This window comes from Lepus europaeus, chromosome 2, assembly GCF_033115175.1.
Source record: "Lepus europaeus isolate LE1 chromosome 2, mLepTim1.pri, whole genome shotgun sequence".
Lineage (NCBI taxonomy): Eukaryota > Metazoa > Chordata > Mammalia > Lagomorpha > Leporidae > Lepus > Lepus europaeus.
This window is the reverse complement of record NC_084828.1, coordinates 3,862,602-3,883,107: the sequence shown is the minus strand read 5'-3', so window position 1 is coordinate 3,883,107 and position 20,506 is coordinate 3,862,602. Positions and strand designations below refer to the sequence as shown.

Below are 20,506 nucleotides of genomic sequence, written 5' to 3'. Positions count from 1 at the left end.
ATTCGAGAACACCCCATCTGCAGGATACGGGGGTGCCAGCTGTCCGCCCTCAGGGACCCCAGGGACCCCCCAGGGCCAGGAAGTCACAGTCCCCGGCCAAAGGCCTCTGCCCCCTGGGTGCGAATTGGTAGAAGCCAGTAGTCCCAGACTGCGACCGCCAGCCTCATCCCAGCCCCCGGCTGTGACAGCGCGCCAGGGAGAAGGCAGGGCGGGGGTGCTGGTGGAGCAGACCCGCCCCGCCGGGCCCCTGCGCCGTCCGGAAGCTGGCTGTCAGCCCAGCCCGGCCAGGAAGTGCCCTCGGTTCATGGCTGCCGCCACACCCGCCCATGGCAGTTCTGCCACTGCTGTGACTCTGGCGTCGAGTGCCAGCTCCCTGCTGCAGCCCGGGAGAGCAGTGGGCGTGGCCCAGGTGCAGGGTCCCTGCCACTCCCAGGGGAGACCCCACGGGAGCTCCTGGCTCCTGGCTGTGGCTCAGCCCAGTCCCTGCTGGACACTTTCAAAGAAACCTGACGGGGTAACAGCTCACTCCAGACCACGTGCCCAAGCAAGTGCCACGAGGAGTCCCCTCTGCCCCCGGTATCTCTCCATGCTCACTCCCGTTGACCCACGTGGCCTTTCCGCGGCTCCAGCGAACGCCTCTGACTTCCCGGCTGTGGACGGGCGGCTGAGCGGGGCCAGCGGGGCCCCAAGTGAGCACCAGGGCCAGTCTCGGCTGCTCCACATCCGGTCGCCTGGGAAGCCGGTCAAGGTGGCCCTAGTGCTCGTGTCCCTGCCTCCCACGGGAGATCCCGATGGAGCTCCAGGTTCCTGGCTCCGCTCTGGCCCGGCCCCAGGCAATGCAGCCATTTGGGGAGTGAACTAGCGGATGGGAGACCTCTCTGTCTTCCTGTCTTTGAATAAATCAGTCTTCTTTTAAAAGACTTGTACTTATTTATTTGAAAGGCAAAGTTGCAGAGAGAGAGAGAGAGAGAGGTCTCCCATCTGCTGGTTCACTCCCCAACTGGCCACAATGGCCGGAGCTGTGCTGATCTGAAGCCAGGAGCCAGGAGCTTCTTCCGGGTCTCCCATGCAGGTGCAGGGGCCCAAGCACTTGGGCCATCTTCTACTGCTTTCCCAGGCCACAGCAGAGAGCTGGATTGGAAGTGGAGCATACAGGACTCGAACCAGCGCCCATATGGGATACCAGCACCGCAGGTGGCGGCTTTACCCGCTACGCCGCAGCACTGGCCCCTGTAAATTTTGATTAAGAGGTAGGTGATGGTGACCATGGCAATCACAACCATTCCCAAAACACATCCACGTGCCGCCTTTCCCTACCAGGCAGTGGGCAGGAAGCACAGGTCACACAGGGGACTGCGGGAAGCAGCCTCAACACCTTCCAAAGTCCCGGGACGCCCTGGGTACCACCCCCGGCCGAGTGGCCATGCCAACCAGGTTCCGGACACCGTGAACCACACAGCCGCACAAGGCCCTCCCAGCCTGCCCTCCACGCCCAGGTCCTCGGGAGCAGGTGCACGCTGGCTCCAGGGTGGTGGCGTCTGGCACAGGCTTTCCCGAGAACATGACACACAGTGCTGTTCCCAGGGCCCCACGTTCTGCCTGCAAGATGCACGCCACGTCACGTGGCACACGACCTACGGCTCCACAGCTCACCGGTGAGCATACAGGCTTCTGGTTAACTCCAGGTCACCGAGGGGGACTCCCAGGACCCGGCAGCCACAGTGGCGCCATCTGCTCCCCTCCCTTACGGCGGCTACAGCAAAGCCACGCTTCCCACCAGCGAGCGATCCCACGCCACGCGGCCACTTCTTCAGCCCAGTCACCGCTTTCTCCTGCTATCCGGGTTTTCACACGCAGGTGGACAGCAACCGCCGTAGAGAACCTGAGGGCACGGCACCCCCGAAACTCACAAGTCTGGCTTTTATTGGAGTTCTCACAAGGCTGATGTTTGAACAGTGGGGACCCCAGGGCTGCCCCAGCTCCGCCGGGGTCTCTGCGCACACCGGGGTCTCCGCGCACACCGACGCGGGCTGCAGCCTTGCCCCCACCTTGTTTAAAAAAATAAAACCGCGACTTCAAAGGCCTTTGATTCGCAGGGAAGAGGAGCGAGGGATCGGCGCAGTGGACGCTCGGCCACAGGCCCAGGCCCGTCTGCACCGTCCGCCAGGTCGTCTGTCCTTCACGTGCTACAAGTGCATAAAGAAATCGGTTTTGGTTAAAAAAGACAAAAAACCACAACCATCTCAGGTGCCTGGATCTCGTGCCGACGCCATGGTGTCTGGACCACTTGTGAGCTGAGAACGGGTCCGCATTCCAGAAGATACATCACCCCAGCTCAAGTTCATGTGATGAGAGTATTATGTAAAAGCAGTTAATTATTTACATAAATAACATAAAAATAATTATCATAAATTAAAACATCAAAGGATCTCCCATGTTAACTGTGAGGTGGCCTTGGGGGTGCGTGGAGCGTGGGAGGGGGGCCCCGCCTCGCGCTGGGTGGGCGGGGAGCTCTCCTTGGCTCACGCATTGCACAAAATGGGTTCTGGCCCTGGCTTCCCCTGGCCGCCGCGGCGCGGCCTCCCAGGAAGCAGCATCTGGACCAGACTACAGCACGGCTTTCAAAAAAAAACCCAGGAGAGGCAAAGTCAAACTTGTCCCCGGGCCTCCGGGCTGCCCGCGGCCAGGCATGGGAGGCTGTAGCTGGCCCCCCGTGACCCCTGGACGTGTCCCCACACCTGCCGGGCACTTGCTGGCCAGCTCCCTCGCCTACTGGGGGCCCCGGAGGCTTCTCTGTGGGAATTCACCACGTTTATGGTGCGCACCAAATCGAGCGTCTCTTAGCCCTGGCTTCCTGTGAAACTGCACAGCCCTGGCACTGCCGCCACTCTGGACTCGGCCCCGGGCAAAGACCACGGTCCCTGTCAGAGACACCCACACGGCACTGCACCCACAGCTTCGGGAACCTGGCCCGGGAGACCCGTCAGCCTGTGCGGTTCCGCAGAAAGCAAGTGGAATCCCTCACTTCCGGACGTCGTAGCTGACGCTCAGCCACCGCACGCCCAGCTGGCTTGCTGCTGGCACCGGCGGCCGCGAGGCCCTGGCCGTGGACTGATCGACTTCATCACGCTGCCGGGTCTTGTGTATCGGAAATCAAGCCTTTCCTTAAAAAAAAAAGCTATACGAAGACGGATTCATGGATATTTCATGCCTGAGCCGGCGGCGTCACGTGACCCCTCACCCAGCTGGGGGTCACATGCTGTCATGTCACGGCTCGCTCATGTCACCGTCCGTGCTTTGTAACAAACTGGACTGGACCGGTATTTCCAAGAAGAGAACAAACTCTGACTTTGCTCGCTCGCTGCTGATGGAGGCCAGACGGGGCAGAGGGCGTGCCGTGGCCGCACGGGCACTGGGTTCCATGGAACTCAGGTGGCCACGAGTGCCTGGCCTCTGGGACCCGGCTTTTCCCACAGCCCCTGGTCCACCCACCCGGCAGCTGCGTCAGGGCAGGGGGTGCGCTCGGCCCGGGCCGCAGCAGCTTGGTAAGGCATAGCGTGGAAGCGGCTCAGGTCTGACACCCGCCCGCCCACCGGGGCACAGGGCCTGAGCGCCCGTACCAGCATGGCTGCCCGGGGCGACTCTGCACCTGCCGGCCGAGCCCGGCTTCCTCACAAGGTCCCCGCATGTGCCGCCCAGCAGAGGGCGCTCTCTGCAGCTCTAACCCCTCAGTAGCTGAACATCTGTGGCGGCTGCTCGGGCTGCACCTGCGCTGGGGCCGCCTGCGGCTGGGGGGCCGGCGGGGGCGGCGGCGGCGGCGGGTTCTGCAGGACGTCGGCCTGGGGCACTGCCCGCCACGTGAGCGGGTGCTGGTCGCCCAGCTGGCTCCCCAGGGGTGTGATGGAGTTGACCAGCGTGGTCAGGTTGATGAAGTGAGCCACGGACTGCGGGTTCGCAGCTTCCGGCTGCGGGTGGAGCTGGACGTCGCTCTGCCGGTTGTGCAGCATGGCCGAGCCGCTGACCGTGTCAAAGGTCACGGTGAGGATGGAGTTGTCCAGCTGCAGCTGGCGCTCGGGGGTGGTGAGGTGCCCCACGGCCACCGGCTGCAGGTTGGTGAACTGAGTCCCGGCCGCGGTGGTGATGGGTGTCACGGTGATGTTGGTGAGGCCCACGGAGCTGGACGGCGCCGTCACACTGGGGTCGCCGAGGGTCACCACCACCTGGACAGTCACACACAGAGAGGGGTCAGGAAACGGCCTCGCCGCCTGGCACGTGCTATCAGGGGCCACGGTGTGCCCACGCCCGGCCTGGGGAGGAGACTCCAGGCGGAGGAGGAAGCCAAGCAAAGCCGGTCCCAGGAAAACGAGTGCAGGAGAGGCACGAGACGGAGCAGAGGCCACGAGGCAGACAGGCAGCACGGGGAGGCGGGCGGCCGAGCCTGGAACAGCACAGCCCTGGAGCCGCAGCACCCCTGTGCAGGAGGGGCACAGACCCAACAGATGCGCCTGTGGCCGGCGGGCCACCAGCCACAAAGACCAGCGCGGGAGGTGAGCAGGCCGACTCAGCACGCGGCCCCGCAAACACGCGAGCCAGACAGAGGACTCACACAGGAAGCCCAGGAGGCCACGCCGTCCCACGCCTCCCTCCACCCCTCTGGAGGGGCCCAGGGTCGGCAGGGTCCGGCTCTCCCTGCCAGCGGTAAAGGAACACGGTGGGCAGCCACTGCCGGAGGTGACCTGCCACACGGGACTCGTCCGTGCGTGCCGCGCTCACACACAAGAAACCCACCACGAGCGTGTGATGTGTGCACAGAGGGGCTGGTGCCGTGGGGGGGGAAGCGGCTCCTCGTAAAAGCGACCTGGTGCATATACATGTGTGTGTGTGCACAGGTTTGGGTACACATGTCTGTGTGCACTGTGAGCAGACGTGTAGTGCATGTACATGTGTGTGCACGTGTCCACACACACACACATGCCATGTCAGGTGTGTTGTGCACATGCATGCACGTTTGTATGTGCACATTTATGTGCACGCATGTGCCATGTGTACACATGTGTGTGCACGTGTGTGTGCGTATCCAGCACAGCAGTCAGGACGCCCTGGAGACGCTGACATTCCATGTGGGAATGCCCGGGCTCCCTGCTGGCTCTCCTGATGCCGGCCTCGTGGGAGGCAGCAGGTGTCGGGCTCTCGTCACCCACGGGAGAGCTCAATGCAGTGTTCAGCTCTCGGCCTCGGCCTGGCTGGGTCCCAGCCGCTGCAGGCATTGGGGAGGGAACCCTGGATGGAAGATCACTCCCTCTCTCTTTCTTTCTCCCTTTCAAATACATTTTCAAAAATTAAGAAGACAGGGGTATCAGAAAATAAATGCCCAGAGCGAACACATGGTGCAGGCTAAGCTGCCACCTGCAAGGCCAGCACCCTGGGGCGCAGGTTCAAGTCCCGGCTGCTCCACTCCTTATGTGGCTTCCTGCGAACGTGCCGAGGGCATCACCTGGTCCCCAAGTGCCTGGGCCCCTGCCCCCATGTGGGGAGCGAGACGGAGCCCAGGCTGCTACGGGTGTTCCAGGAGGGAACTCGTGGCGGACGGTCTCCCCTCTTTCTCACTGTGCCTTTCAAATAAATCAACACATCACGTAACCAGCGGCCAGGCAGGCCACGCGGGAACGAGGCGGTCCACGCACCTGCTGGATGCTCTGCACGGCGGAGCTGGTCTCGTCGCCCACACTGCCCACGCCGCCCGAGAACGCGGCCTCCTTCTCCGAGTACTCGCCGAACGCCGCGTCCTCCGGGCCCGGCGCCGCCGCCTCCTCCTCTGGCTTCTGCTTCCTCTTGTGGCCACGCTTGGCGGCCTTGCCGTGCTTCCCGTCGGCCACGTCCTCCGGCTCCAGCGTCAGCTCGGGCTGCGGGGGAATCTCCGTCAGGCCGCCCAGACGCCCGGGGGTGGCCACGGCCACAGCCACGGCCCGGCCGTGAGCTCGCTGCTTTCATTTTGTTAATTATATGCAAGTCACACTTTTAACAAGGGCGTTTTGTGCTAAAATGAAAACATCTTTAAATGGATTCTCTGGGGTCCGGCGCTGTGGTGCAGTGGGTGAAGCTGCTACCTGTGGTGCCGGCACCCCATATGCACACTGGTTCAAGTCCCGGCTGCTCCACTTCCAGTCCAGCTCTCTGTTAATGTGCCTGAGAGGGCAGTGGAAGATGGCCAAAGTCCTTGGGCCCCTGCACCCACATGGGAGACCTGGAAGAAGCTCCTGGCTCCTGGCTTCAGTCTGGCCCAGCCGTGGCCATTACAGCCATCTGGGGAGTGAACCAGCAGATGGAAGACCTCTCTCTCTCTCTCTCTCTCTCTCTCTTCCTCCCTCCCTCCCTCCGTAACTCTCCCTTTAAAATAATAAGTAGATCTTTTTATAAAAGCAAAAAAAAGCTGAATAAATAAATAAATGAAAATATCCCACTGGGCAGTGTGGGTGTGGCCCCTGGGGGTGCCCAAGAACCCACCCGCAGGGCTCCCTCTCCCACATCTCGTGCCCGGCTCTGCTCACCTGCACGATGCCGATGGAGGAGGCGTCTATGGTGGTGGTCTCGGGGAGGTGGTCCAGATCATCGATCCGCACTGCCAGGACCTGGGGGGGGTGGGGGGCAGGCAGTGAGCAGGGTGCGCCTGCCGGAGGGCCACCCTCCAGACGCGAGTGCGCCCCCATCCATGGACCTCGTCCCCCTCCAGGGGCCCCGTGGACTGTCCTGTTGGGGACTGGCTCGGGAGTCTGGCTTCCTGAGCGTGGTCTGGAGTCCCTGCATGTGTGATGCTGTCATCCTGACCTGTCTTGGTACCAACTCGTGCCCCTCACCTATGGGTGCAGGTGTCTCCCTCCGCTGTGGCCCACCCCGGAAGGACCCGATGGGGCACCTCCCACGGGTGCACAGCAGGGAGCCTGCCCCAGAGTCGCCCAGCGGGACCCCCCTCTCCAGCTGTGGGCACACACGAGCACTTTGTCACGCAGCAGGGAGGGGCCCCTGCAGCGTGTCGGGATGGTGCCGCCCACAGCTCGGCCAGCCTCCTTCCGTCTCGGCAACACCACATGGGAGCTGACGGCTGGGAGCTATGGGGCGGCTTCTCGGGGCCCACATTGGAAAGGACAGCAAGGCACAGCCTGGGCGTGTGGAAGTGGACAGAACCACGCACAGGGCTCCAAGGATGCCAAGCGCGGCTGAGGCCTGCACCACGGAGCCGGGCGGAGGCCAAGGACCCAAGATGCCCTGGACGGCTATTACTTTTGACGTCATCGGCTTGTGTCTGCTAACAGCTTACGCTTACTTTATGGCTTGTCCTCTGCTGGTTGTTACTTATTTAACATTATGTACGTGAGAGGCAGCGAGACAGACAGACGGAGACAAGAGACAGACAGAGACAGACAGATGGAAACAGACAGGGACAGACAGACGGGGACAATCAGGGACAGACAGATGGGGACAGACAGGGACAGACAGATGGGGACAGACAGGGACAGACGGATGGAGAGCGCTCCCACGTGCTGGGTCTCCCCCGAGGCACCGTCCGTGGCGAGGGGGCCCAAGCTAGGACCCGGGCACTCCCTCCAGGGGCTGTCCCGGCACACGACCACCACCATTGCTGTCGTCATCGCCAGTCAAAGGCCGGGGAGGGGCTGGAACCCCGGCACCCAGACGCGGGACGTGGGCATGCGTGCCCCGCCAGTTTTCTGACCATGGAGGTTCTAGGCGCACGCGCGGTAGAATCCAGCCATTGCACCCACGGGTCCTTTTGCTGGCTTTAGGGTGTGCTGGTGCTGCTGTGACGCCAGCTTCCTGACCCTGGTCCCCTCCTAGGAGGGGCCTTGGGGAGCGCCAGGCTCCACCGGCTCCCCTTGGCCCTCGAAGCTCCCTAAAGCACACAGGGAGGCCCCTCACTTTGTGCACCAGCTACTTCAGTGGGCAGGACGGGGCCAGGGCATGGCCGCGCGCCCACCGTGCCATGACTTTGGGTGGGTGTGACTCGGAACCCGGGGGCGGGAGCCTGGGGCTCCTTCACCCCTTTCCCCACTCAGTGCCTCCTGCGCCAGCCACAGCCACTGAGACACGGGGCCTTGAGCCAGACCGGCGAGCCAGGGCAGAGGGCGTCCAAACGGTGGAAGCAGATACAAGACCCTCACACTTCTACCACAACCACCACCACCACCATCATCACCATCATCACCACCACCACCATCACTACCATCACCATTACCACCACCACCACCATCACCACCACCATCACCACCACCACCACCACCACCACCACCACCATCACCACCACCATCACCATCACCATCACCACCACCACCACCACCACCACCACCACCATCACTACCATCACCATTACCACCACCACCACCACCATCACCTCCAGCCCGCAGGACGGGGCTCAGCCAGAGGCCGGGGTGCGGGGGCAGGGAGGGCCGCAGACCTACCTCGGGGTGCTTGCGCCGCATGTGCCGGCTCATGGAGGCCCGCGTGGACACCTTGGTCCCGCACAGCTGGCAGCTCTGCGCCTCCACCCTGTCGTGTGTGAGCTGCACGTGCTTCTGCAGCATGTACTCCGTGACGTACTTCTTGTCGCACACGGAGCACGTCCACTGCTTGCCCACTTCTCACGGGTGCGGGCACGCGGGGAGGGGAGGAGAGGCCCAGGTCAGCCCCAGGCGCCCTGCACGGTGCGGGCCGAGGCGTCCCGTGACAGCTGCCCGCTGCGTCCGAGCTCAGGGCCCAGGGCGGCACCGACACGAGCGAGCGGCCGCCACCCCTCAAGGGCCCCGCCCCTCACTGCGCCACCGGGGCGGTGTTCACAAATCCAAGGACGGACACTTGAGAGCCCACGCCATCTCCAGAGGGCAGGGGCCACCATCAGCCCGGGGCAGCCCGGGCTGTCCTGGAAAAGCCCTCCCACCGCCGCCTGCCCGGGCCGCGGCGGCGCCTCACCTACCGGTGTGGATGAGCTTGTGGGTCTCCATGGTGTTCCTCTCGCTGAAGGTCTTCCCACACAGCTCGCACATGAAGTCTTTAATCCCTGCAGGAGAGCACGCTCCGTCTCACACGCGTGCTACCTACGTCCCACTGCTGCCACGCGTGAGCAGCTCTGGAGGCCCTGGGGAAGTCGGCTGCCAGTCACCACCCAGGCCCGCCCCACCCACGGCCACGCCTCCACAATGCCGCCATCTGAGCGCGGCAGGGGAGCCCCCGGGGAAGACGGCAGAAGGTTCTGGATGAGGGATCTACGCCTCCGTGCCCCTGGGAGCACGCGGGAGACACAGTGGCAGATGTTGGGGCACGGCCGAGTCACACAGCAAGTGCGCGCGGTGCCACGCAGGCTAGACAGCCACGGAGACACGCGCACTCGCCCCAACTCTCGGGAGCCCACGTGGACAGTGTAGACAGCGTGCTCAGCACGGACAGCGTGGACCACGTGGACAGTATGGACAGCGTGGACAGTATGGACAGTGTGGACAGTGTAGACAGCATGGACAGTGTGGACAGCATGGACAGCGTGGACAGTGTGGACAGTGTGGACAATGTGGACAGCGTGGACAGTGTGGACAGTGTGGACAGTATGGACAGCGTTGACAGCATGGACAGCGTGGACAGCATGGACAGTATGGACAGCGTGGACAGTATGGACAGTGTAGACAGCGTGGACAGTGTAGACAGCGTGCTCAGCACGGACAGCGCGGACCACGTGGACAGTATGGACAGCGTGGACAGTGTGGACAGCGTGGACAGCATGGGCAGTGTGGACAGCATGGACAGTATGGACAGCGTGGACAGTATGGACAGTGTAGACAGCGTGGACAGCGTAGACAGCGTGGACAGCGTGGACAGCGTGGACAGCGTGGACAGTATGGACAGCGTGGACAGCGTGGACAGCGTGGACAGCGTGGACAGCGTGGACAGTATGGACAGCGTGGACAGCGTGGACAGCATGGACAGCGTGGACAGTATGGACAGCGTGGACAGCGTGGACAGCATGGACAGCGTGGACAGTATGGACAGTATGGACAGCGTGGACAGTGTGGACAGCATGGACAGCGTGGACAGCGTGGACAGTGTGGACAGCATGGACAGCGTGGACAGTGTGGACAGTGGCCCGGGGCCCGGCTCACCCGTGTGCCGCTTGTAGTGCTTCAGCATGTTGACAATGTGGACAGTGTGGACGGGCGGACAGTGTGGACAGTGTGGACAGCATGGACAGTGTGGACGGGCGGACAGTGTGGACAGTGTGGACAGCATGGGCAGGTGGACAGTGGCCCGGCTCACCCGTGTGCCGCTTGTAGTGCTTCAGCATGTTGACCTTCTGCGCGAACTTGCGGTGGCACTCCTTGCACTCGTACTCCTTGATGCCCTTGTGCAGCTTCATGTGGTGCCGCAGCGCGTGCTTGGTCTTCATGCCTGGGGACGGAGGCAGGCGCCGGTCGGCCGGGCAGGTGCCGCACCGCACGGGCCCGGGGAGCTGCTGCCCCGGCACCCCTGGAGAGCCCCGCTGCCATCTGGGTGACGCCTGTCGGTGAGCTTCCGGGCCTGACCATCGCGACCCACTGGATGGAGGCGGCCCAGGCAGCCGAGGTCTCCTCCAAGAGGACGCTGCGTGGCTTTCACAGCGACCCTAACCCCCTGCTGCCTCTGGAGTTGACCCCAAAACCTCAGTGGCTCGGGCCAGAGGGAAGGGTGGCCCCGCCGCAGGCTTTGGATTAAAGGGTGGGGGTCTTAGAGGGCCAGGCAGGCCAGGGTGGTGAGCCGTGCAGTGGCCTGTGGCTCCCCAAGGTGCTCCCGTGTGCCAGGGCAGAGTGCGGCCCCACGGCCACAGCTGGGCCCAGCCAAGAGGCAGGAGGAGGCTGCTGCTGGCTAAGGAGCCGGCCGGGGGCCAGGACAGGGTCCACACTGTGGCCTTGGCCTTTGCGTGGGGATGAGAAGTCTGACCACAGCTCTGCCCTCAGCAAGTGGGCGGCTCCCTTCCAACTGCACCCAGCCCCCGGGTCACCGAGAAACTCAGCCCACAGCCCCGACACCAGGCCCAGGAGACTGGGCCACAAGGCCAGCGGCCAGCAGGAGGCGCCCGAGCGCCACGGTGGGACCCGCGGTCACCTGGCCCTGCGGGACCATCATCCCCTGCTGGAGTGCAGTTTTACCTTGGTTACTTCTGATCTTTCCAACTAAAACCACCACACGTGCTCACAGGTGGAAGCCCCGCATCAGCGTGGGATCTGTCGCCCCCCACTCTGGCCCTGGCTCTGGGGCACCCCTGCACACAGCCTGTCAGGGCCGGGGCGCCGTGTGGCCCCCAGCTGTCCGTCATATGCCAAGGGCACCGGGTTGCAGGGCTGCTGTCCCTGGGCCCCACAACCGCGGGCGCTGCCGGCGGCGAACTCCAGGGGCTTCCGCGTGGCTTCCCAGCCTGTTCTAGTCTAGACGTTTCCAGAGCCTTAGCTCACCCCTGGGCCTTGAGTGAGGGACCCAGGCTGTGTGTGTCCCTGGGACGCGGCCCGAGGGAGGGGGCGCCGCTTGGAGGCCACAGCCCACCTGCCCGTGCTGTTCCGCCTGTCCCTCCGGCGCGCCCCCGCCCCGCGCGCCCCCGCACCTTTCCCGCACTCGGCGCACAGGTACTCGCGGATGTTGTCGTGCACGCGCATGTGCTCCTTCAGCATGTCCTTCCGGGCGAAGGACTTCCCGCACTGCTCACAGGCGTGGCTCTTCACACCTGGACAGAGAGGCGGCCGCTCAGCGCCCAGGACCCCCAGGCGCCCCTCCCAGCACCCGGGCGCCCACCTGTGTGGATGAGCTTGTGGCGCTCCAGGTTCCCGATGCTGTTGAAGATCCGCCCGCAGATCTCGCAGGGGTGGATGTACCTGGAGCCGAGGGCTGGGGTCAGCTGCAGCCCCCACGGCCCCGCGACGGCCGCGGACGCACGGGAGAGGCAGCAAAGGCTTCCACCCTGCCCAGGTGCCAAGGTGCCACTGCCCAGCCCCTCAGAAACTGACAGCGCCTCCGACCGGGGGAGGAGCGGCCCCTGTCCTTACAGAGGGAGGGGGCACGGGCACACAGGGACGCCCGATGAAGACACGGGCAGGGGGGCCTTGGTGGGGAGCAGCCCGCCACACCCTGGCTTCAGACCCCAGCCGCAGAGCCTGCTCTGAGCTCCTCCATCATGGCCACCCAGGCCGCTACCCCAGTCCCCAGCCCCCTCCAGCGGCCCCCAGGGCTGCAGCCAGGCCCCAGGGACACGGCTCTGCTCGTCCTGCAGGCCGGCTGCGTCCAGGCTGCCTTTCCGTCACCCAGCACCTGGCCCTGGGGCTGCAGGGGGCGGGCAGCGCCCAGGCCCCCCCTCCCCCTGGGCTTACTTCTGCACGTTGGGGTCGGGCAGGTTCTCGCGGTGGATGACCATGTGGGCGTGGTAGGTGGCCTTCAGCGCGAAGCGCCGGTTACAGATGCTACAGCCGTGGCCTTTCTCCTTGTGCACCTCCATGATGTGCCTCAGGTACTCCTTGCCCCGGCCGAAGGTGAGCTGCGGAGGCGGCAGACCGCTGACACCCCGCACGCGGCCCCAGCATCCCCGCCCCACGAGGGAGGGCCGGCCTCGCAGGAGACCCGACCACCTCCAGGGCCGGCTTGGGCACAGGCAGGGACGGGGAGCCCCGCCACGCGCCCCAGCCCCCGGGGCTACCTGACACCGCTTGCAGCTGTACTTGTGGGGCTCGGAGGCCGCGCTGCCGTCCGAGTTGCCATCGCTCTCCTCCGAGGAGATGCCGATCTTGCCGATGAACTCCTCCCGCTGGTGGTCGTCCATCAGGGCAATGTCCTGGGAAACACGGCGTCCGCTTTCCAACACGGAGCGCACAGGGCCGTGCCCCTGGCCCCCAGGGAGCCCTGCGCGGCCCCAGGAGGCACAGCCCACCCAGGAGAGGCACCAGCCAGCGTGGGGCTCCCCTCCTGTGCTCCGGAGCCTCCTCCTCCCCCTGTGCCGGGTGAACGCCTGCAGGAGAGGGAGCGAGGGCCAAGCCGACAGCCACTGTGGGATGCAGCTGTGCCCAAGGTCTGTGGCCCCCAAATACATGGCTTCCAGTGTTCTCCTCCAAGGTGACAGAACTGGGAGGGGGGCCTTTGGTGGGTGACTAGAGGCCGGGGAGGCAGAGCCTCACGAACAGGGTTAGCGCCCGGACGAGGCAGGCCACAGGCCTTGTGTATGGAGGGTGCAGCCGCTGCTTGGGTTACCCTGCAGCCCTGATTGGAGCGCCAGCTCGAGCCCCGGCTGCTCGGCTTCTGATCCAGCTCCCTGCTAACACACTGCAGGCGGCAGCAGAAAGTGGCCCGAGAGCTTGGACCCCTGCACCCACCAGCATGGAGCTCGGGCTCCCTGTTTCAGCCTGGCCCAGCCCCAGCTGCTGTAGGCATTTGGGGAGTGAACCAGCAGATGGAAGATCTCTCTCTCTCTCTCTCTCCCCCTTTTATTGTTCTTTCAAATTGATAAATAAGGGGCGAGCATGATGGCGCAGGGTTAAGCCGTTGCCTGCAATGCCAGCATCTCGCGAGTGCTGGTTTGAGTCCCGGCTGCTCTATTTCTGATCCAGCTCCCTGCTAATGCACCTGGGAAGGCACTGGAAGATGGCCCAAGTGCTTGGGCCCCTGCACCCGCGTGGGAGGCCGGGAAGGAGTTCTGGGCTCCAGGCTTCAGCCTGACCAGGAGCTATGGCCATCCGTGCAGTAAACCAGCAGATGGAAGACCTCTCTCTCTGTCTTCCCCCCGGTCCTAAAACTCTGCCTTTCAAATAAATAATCTTAAAAGAAAGGCCATCCCCCCTCTCTGAGAACACCTTCATCCCGGCCTCTGTCACCCAACAAACTCCCCCCAGACATAGCATCTGCCGGCACCGTGGAGCCCGCCCCCAGAACTGCGCACAGCGGAAGGCAGGGTTTCGGAGCCCAGCCCCGGGGAGCAAGCCGGGCCACATGCGCACCTTGAAGTGGACGTGGATGTGGTCCCTGAGCACGTCCACGCGGAAGAACTTGCGCCCGCAGATCTCGCAGGTGTACTTCTTGTCGCCGTGCGTCAGCAGGTGCTTGTTCATGTTGCTCCGGCAGGAGAAGACCTGCAGGCGGCAGCGGGCGGCTGAGGGCCTGCAGGCCCCACGGGGAGGGCCGCGGCAGGCGGGTGCTGGACCTGCAGGCCCCACGGGGAGGACCGCGGCAGGCGGGTGCTGGACCTGCAGGCCCCACGGGGAGGACCACAGCGGGCGGGTGCCGGACCCGCAGGCCCCATGGGGAGGGCCACGGCGGGCGAGTGCCGGACCCGCAGGCCCCACGGGGAGGGCCACGGCGGGCAGCTGAGGACCTGCAGGCCCCACGGGGAGGACCACAGCGGGCGGGTGCCGGACCCGCAGGCCCCATGGGGAGGGCCACGGCGGGCGAGTGCCGGACCCGCAGGCCCCACGGGGAGGGCCACGGCGGGCGGCTGAGGACCTGCAGGCCCCATGGGGAGGGCCACAGCGGGCGGGTGCCAGACCTGGCGTCCGCACAACACGCAGTGGAGCCGGCCAAATCATCGCTGTCTGCACCTATGGTCACTGTGCGGGCTTTGCCACGAGGTCACGGGCAGGGTGTATGCGTGCGTTTCCAAACTTGGTTTCAGCAGAGTAATCTCTGTGACTCTGTTTCCCTTTTAGGTTCCCAGACGGAATGAGCCACCTTCTGGGTGTCACCGAAAACGGCCGCTCGGCCCGACCCTTTTTAGCTCGCTGGGATGTCTCACGAGGACACGCCTTACAAGGACACGGCCTCCAGAGTGGCCAGCCGCGCACGGAAGCAGCCGCCATCTCGGGGAGCCGCTGTCAAGTTACGCCTCGGCCTGGGGGTGGTGTCCAGGCACGCTCACGTCGACACCGCCCGTTTCCTGCTGGTTCCAGCCCAGCAGGACGGCTGCGCTGGGGCCGGAGATGCATTCGTGGCACCCTCGTCCCCCAGGGGTCACTTGGCTGGGGCTGGGATACTGAGGCTCCTACCAGGGTGGCAGCTCAGAGCACCGCCAAGATCTCCCCATCTCCGAGGCCTCCCCGTGGGCGGCCTTCCCCAGCGGCCAGGAAACCCAGGTCCAGGCCGCCTGCAGCTCACCTGCCCGGCCACCCGCTCACAGAGAGAACACGAGATGCCGAGGGACAGAAGGTTAACGTGTTCTCGGGACAGCTCTATCCCAGACCGCCCGATGACTCAGGCCAACAGCGCGGTGGCCACCGTGGAGGGATGTGGGGCTGGAGGCTGGCTGGACAGGGGGAGGGTGGGCAGCTCTGAGAGGCACAGGGTCTGCAGGTGCCGGCCACAGCAGAGCCCCCATCTGTCACCTCACTTTCCACGTTTCAGTGGCCTGAGGTCAAGCATGGTCCAAAAAGAGATCGTATGGAAAATTCCATGAGTGAGTGACCTTCCAATATGCTCAAATGTGAGTGACATGATGAGCTCCCCCGTCCTGTGCACTGTATCCACACAGTGTCCGCTACCCGCCTGTTAGTTACTTAGTAGCTACCGCCTGTTACTTAGTAGCCACCTCATCATCAGACAGCAGACAGTGGCACACACAGGCTACACAGCTCCCTAGGAGGCACCGTTTCAGGCTTCCCTGGGGGTCCCCTCCTCTGCAGGGGGTTCTGTGCTGTGTATTCACAGGGCAGGCCCGGCCCACCCTGGTATTAACACACGGGTTATTTCACCACCTGCCTCCACCTCGCAGAGAGCTCGCCCAGCGCCACAGTGAAACACGTTCTCACGCCAGTCTGGGGGAGGGGCGGCTCTGTGCACAGGGTCCCCCAGCGGTGCTCCCCAGGGACCGGAGGTCACGGGCAGGACAAAAGGGACACGCAGCACAGAGCACAGGCTACATCCACCTCGCCAGCCCCGCACCCTCCCCACCGCAGCCCTGCAGCTCGAGGTCAGAGGCCCACGTGGGCCCCCAGGCTGTACTGCTGGCCCACGGCTTCCGGCATACTCTGTGGTTGGGAAACAAGCCAGGAAATTCCACGGGAAGACACGGGGTTCCACTTCCTCCCGGGCCACCAGTGGATGGAAGACCTCTCTGTCTCTCTGTGACTCTGCCTTTCAAGTAAAATAGATGAATCTTTACAAAATAAATAGATAGATAGATAGATAGGGGCTGGCGTTGTGGCACTGCGGGTAAGCCGCACCCGCTACGCCAGCCTCCCATGAGTGCCGGTCGAGTCCCAGCTGCTCCCCTTCCGATCTAGCTTCCTATTAATTAGGCAGGAACGTCCAGCAGGGGCACTGCTCCTCCCAGGACCCTGCGTGGACTCCCGTTAGGCCGTGGGAAAGTGGCAGAAGACGGCCCCAGTGCTCGGGTCGCTGCCACTCACATGGAGACCCCGATGGAGCTCCAGGCTCCGGGCTGTGGCCTGGGTCACCCCTGGCCACTGCAGCCATCTGGGGAGTGAAGCGGGCGATGGGAGAGCTTTCTCTCTCCCTCTGTACTTCTGCCTTTCAAATCAATCAATCAATAAAATCCTAAAAAAAACTTTCAAAGAAAACGATGCGCTCTCCATCCAGGTCCAGGACAGACCCAGGGCGTTCATTACCTTGCCACACACAGGACATCCGGAAGGTTCCTTCTTGTAGCGAACAAGGCTCTCCCCGCTGGCCTCCAAGTCCTCTCTCTTCACCCGCCGCACTCCTGAAACGGCAGCCGCACCAGGGAGTGAGGGCACAGACAGGGCTGACCCCCCCCCGCCCTGGGAGAGGGAGGGCACAGACAGGGCTGACCCCACACCTGACCCCCGCCCTGGGAGAGGGAGGGCACAGACAGGGCTGACCCCACACCTGACCCCGCCCCGGGAGAGGGAGGGCACAGACAGGGCTGACCCCACACCTGACCCCCCCGCCCTGGGAGAGGGAGGGCACAGACGGGGCTGACCCCACACCTGACCCCGCCCCGGGAGAGGGAGGGCACAGACAGGGCTGACCCCACACCTGACCCCCCCGCCCTGGGAGAGGGAGGGCACAGACGGGGCTGACCCCACACCTGACCCCGCCCGCCCCGGGAGAGGGAGGGCACAGACAGGGCTGACCCCACACCTGACCCCCCCCCCCGCCCTGGAAGAGGGAGGGCACAGACAGGGCTGACCCCACACCTGACCCCCCCCGCCCCGGGAGAGGGAGGGCACAGACAGGGCTGACCCCACACCTGACCACCCCCCCGCCCTGGGAGAGGGAGGGCACAGACAGGGCTGACCCCACACCTGACCCCCCCCCCCCGCCCTGGGAGAGGGAGGGCACAGACAGGGCTGACCCCACACCTGACCCCCCCCCCCCCGCACTGGGAGAGGGAGGGCACAGACAGGGCTGACCCCACACCTGACCCCCCGCCCTGGGAGAGGGAGGGCACAGACAGGGCTGACCCCACACCTCACAGCCCTTCTCTTTCCCATCCTTGAGGGGGGCAGGGCACCCACAGAGCAGGGACAAGCGGGCCAGAAGCCCAGGGACTACGGCAGTGAATTGTTCCTCTGACGGTCCCCCCCCCCCCCCCCCCGTGGAAGGACACGGGGAGCCGCAGGCGTGGGTAACTGCTCTCGCGTCTGCTGTGTTCAAGTCTGCGGTGTGCAGGCCTGGGCGAAGCCGCCGCTCCAGAGGCTACTTCCACCCAATCCAAGAGGCAAAGCCCATTACAGCGCCCTCAGGTGGCCGGAACAGAATTCTTTTTAAAGTTTCGTTGTTGTTGCTTTGTTTTTTGTTTTTGTTTTTTAATTGAAAGGTAGAGTTACAGAGAGAGGAGGAAAGACAGAGAGAGAGAGAGAGAGAGGTCTTCCATCGGCTGGTTCATCCCCCAAATGGTTGAAACAGCCGGGGCTGGGCCAGGCCGAAGTCGGGACCCTGAGCTTCTTTGGGTCTCCCGCGTGGGTGCAAGGCCCAAGCACTTGGGGCGTCTTCCCCAGGCCACGAGCAGGGAGCTGTGTAGGAAGTAGAGCTGCTGGGAGCTGGACCAGCGTCGCAGGTGGAGGCTTAACCTCCTACCCCAGAATGCCAGCACCAAACCGATATTTTTTTTTAATTAAAAAGCTGCTTGGAAATTAAATCGGTGTAAGGAGCACTGGGGTGAAAGGTCAAAGGTCAGCAAATTTCCAGGTACAGAGCTAGGAGCTGGGATCAGAGCAGACTTTGCATAGTGACAAGGGCCCTGGTGCCAGCCTGCGTGCCCTCTCAAGGGCTCTCGCCCCCACCCTGGGGGCATCGCTGGGTTACTGGCCTGACCACGGCACTGGCGTGCTGGGGCTCCAGGGCCGACACCCCAGCTCTGAGCTCCAGGTGAAGGAGGCACGGATAACAGCTCAGCGCCATGTGTTTGTACCCGCAGGTGGCTGGGTCACGTGAGTCGTGGAAGGCAGCCCAGCCACGCCACGGCACAGGGCAGGCAACTCGGGGCGGGCCTGTGGCTCCGTGCCAGGGGCTTCGGGAGCGGGCGCTGGCGGGGGGTGGGGGAGGTGACTATCCCCACCACACAGGCAAGCAGCCTGCCCAAGCGCACAGCTGCTGAGGGTGGACCAGGTGTAGACCAGGTTTGTAGCCGCGACTGAAGCCCAAAGGGAAAGGAGCAAAGCTCTGGGGCCTGAGTCACCCCGCAGCAGGGTCAGAGGCTCAGGGGACACGCGGCTCGGGGCGCTGCGGCGTCCAGACAGGCCTCGCTCACCCACAGCCTTGATGGGTGACCTTCTGCTTCCCACAAGCACGTCGCCTGGCTCTCTGTAACAAGCTCTTCCAGGGCACGCCGGCCTCGCACACTGGAGCGAGTCCTGGCTGGGCCAACGTACCGGGAGGCAGCAGGCAGTGGCCCGAAGTACTGGGGCCCCTGCACCCAGGTGGGAGACGCGGATGGAGCTCCTGGCTTCCACCTGGCCCAGCCCTGGCTGTTGTGGCCATGTGGGGAGCGAACCAGCAGATGGAAGACCCCTCTTCCTCTCTCCCTCCAGGAATCACTCGCTGAGTCTGCGGCCAGGATATATGGGAACGCAAGCCCGGACCCCCTCAGCCTACTGCTGAGCTCCCGAGGGGGCTTTCCCGGAGCAGGGTCTCTGAGCTGCCCCGCACGGCCCTCGTGCTCCCTGTCACCCAGGGGTGCTTCCACACTGCTCTGCCCCCACACACCCGCGGCAGAGCTGAGCCCACGGAAGCAGGCCATTAGCTCCCACTCGGCACCTCAGCAGCCGGCGAGGCCAGGCAGTCTGCTCCCCGGCCGGTCCCAGGTCTGCCACAAAAGCTGTGCTCACCAGAGGCCACGGGGAGCACGGGGGGGGGGGGGTGGCCCAGGACCCTCCTACCCTCGGTGCCCGCCAGGCCATGCCACGGGCACACGCTGGCTCCTCTCTTGCGGCCAGCTCTGGTCAGCGTGAAGCCCCGCCCCGTCTCTATGTCGGTCCATCCGTCTGCCCAGCCGGCTCTGGCCAGCGTGAACCCGTCCCACCCCGCTCTGCCCCGTGTCTGTCCGCCTGCCCCGCCTCATCCAGCCCTGCCCCGCCCCATATCTCCCCGCCCCGCCCCGGCTCACGTCCCTCCAGCCCGCTCTGGCCAGTGTGAACCTGCCCCACCCCGCCCCGCGTCTGTCCGGCCACCCTGCCCTGTCCAGCCCTGCCCCGCCCCGTGTCCGCCCTGCCCCTCCCCCTGTCTGCCCTGCCCTGCCCCGTGTCTGTCCGCTCGCCCCCTGCCCGCCTGCCCCGCCCCCTGTCTGCCCTGCCCTGCCCCGTGTCTGTCCGCCCGCCCCTGTCTGTCCGCTCGTCCCGTGTCCGCCCTGCCCCTCCCCCTGTCTGCCCGCCCCGCCCCGTGTCTGTCTGCCCGCCCCTGTCTGTCCGCCCTGCCCCTCCCCCTGTCTGCCCGCCCCGCCCCGTGTCTGTCTGCCCGCCCCTGTCTGTCCGCCTGCCCCGCCCCGTGTCCGCCCTGCCCCGCCCCCTGTCCGCCCGCCCCGCCCCCTGTCTGCCCCGCCCCGCCCCCTGTCCGCCCGCCCCTCACCCTCCAGGTGCCGGCGCTGGTGGTCCAGCATGACGTCCTTGCGGTAGAACATCTTGCTGCACACCTGGCAGGCGAACTTCTTGTCGCCGTGCTTCTTCTTGTGCTTCGAGAGGTTGCTGTTGGTGGAGAAGAACCTGGAGCACATCTCGCACTGGAAGGTCTTGTCGTCTGCAGAGGGCGGCACACGCGGTGAGCCCAGGCGGGAGGGGGCGTGGTCGAGGCCGGGAGGGGGGCGTGGCCGGGAGAGGGGGCGTGGCCGAGGCCAGGGAGAGCCAGGGGACATGGCCCAGGCCAGGGAGAGCAGGGGGCGTGGCCAGGGGACGTGGCGGGGGGGTGTGGAGAGCCGGGGGGCGTGGCCGAGACCGGGGAGGGGGCGTGGCCGGGGCCTAGGGAGAACGGGGGCGTGGCCGGGACCGGGAGAGGGGGAGTGGCCAGGGCCTGGGAGAAGGGGGGGCATGGCCGA

The 20,506-nt window shown here is 65.0% G+C and overlaps 1 protein-coding gene across 3 annotated transcripts in view; it reads right to left on the bottom strand.

Moving 5' to 3' along the window:
• Window positions 1-1,911: 1,911 nt before the first annotated feature.
• PRDM15 (PR/SET domain 15) overlaps window positions 1,912-20,506 on the bottom strand; it is a 60,066-nt gene continuing 41,471 nt past the window's right edge. For all 3 annotated transcript variants that reach the window (XM_062204822.1, XM_062204825.1, XM_062204830.1), the window contains 13 exons: window positions 20,044-20,211; window positions 16,623-16,717; window positions 14,004-14,135; window positions 12,713-12,847; window positions 12,390-12,553; window positions 11,818-11,897; window positions 11,630-11,749; window positions 10,312-10,443; window positions 8,984-9,067; window positions 8,472-8,647; window positions 6,549-6,629; window positions 5,685-5,903; window positions 1,912-4,220 (listed from right to left, as the gene is read on the bottom strand). In XM_062204822.1, the coding sequence (XP_062060806.1) occupies window positions 3,729-4,220; window positions 5,685-5,903; window positions 6,549-6,629; window positions 8,472-8,647; window positions 8,984-9,067; window positions 10,312-10,443; window positions 11,630-11,749; window positions 11,818-11,897; window positions 12,390-12,553; window positions 12,713-12,847; window positions 14,004-14,135; window positions 16,623-16,717; window positions 20,044-20,211 (2,078 nt within the window). In that variant the 3' untranslated portion in view covers window positions 1,912-3,728. The remainder of the gene's footprint in view (window positions 4,221-5,684; window positions 5,904-6,548; window positions 6,630-8,471; window positions 8,648-8,983; window positions 9,068-10,311; window positions 10,444-11,629; window positions 11,750-11,817; window positions 11,898-12,389; window positions 12,554-12,712; window positions 12,848-14,003; window positions 14,136-16,622; window positions 16,718-20,043; window positions 20,212-20,506) is intronic.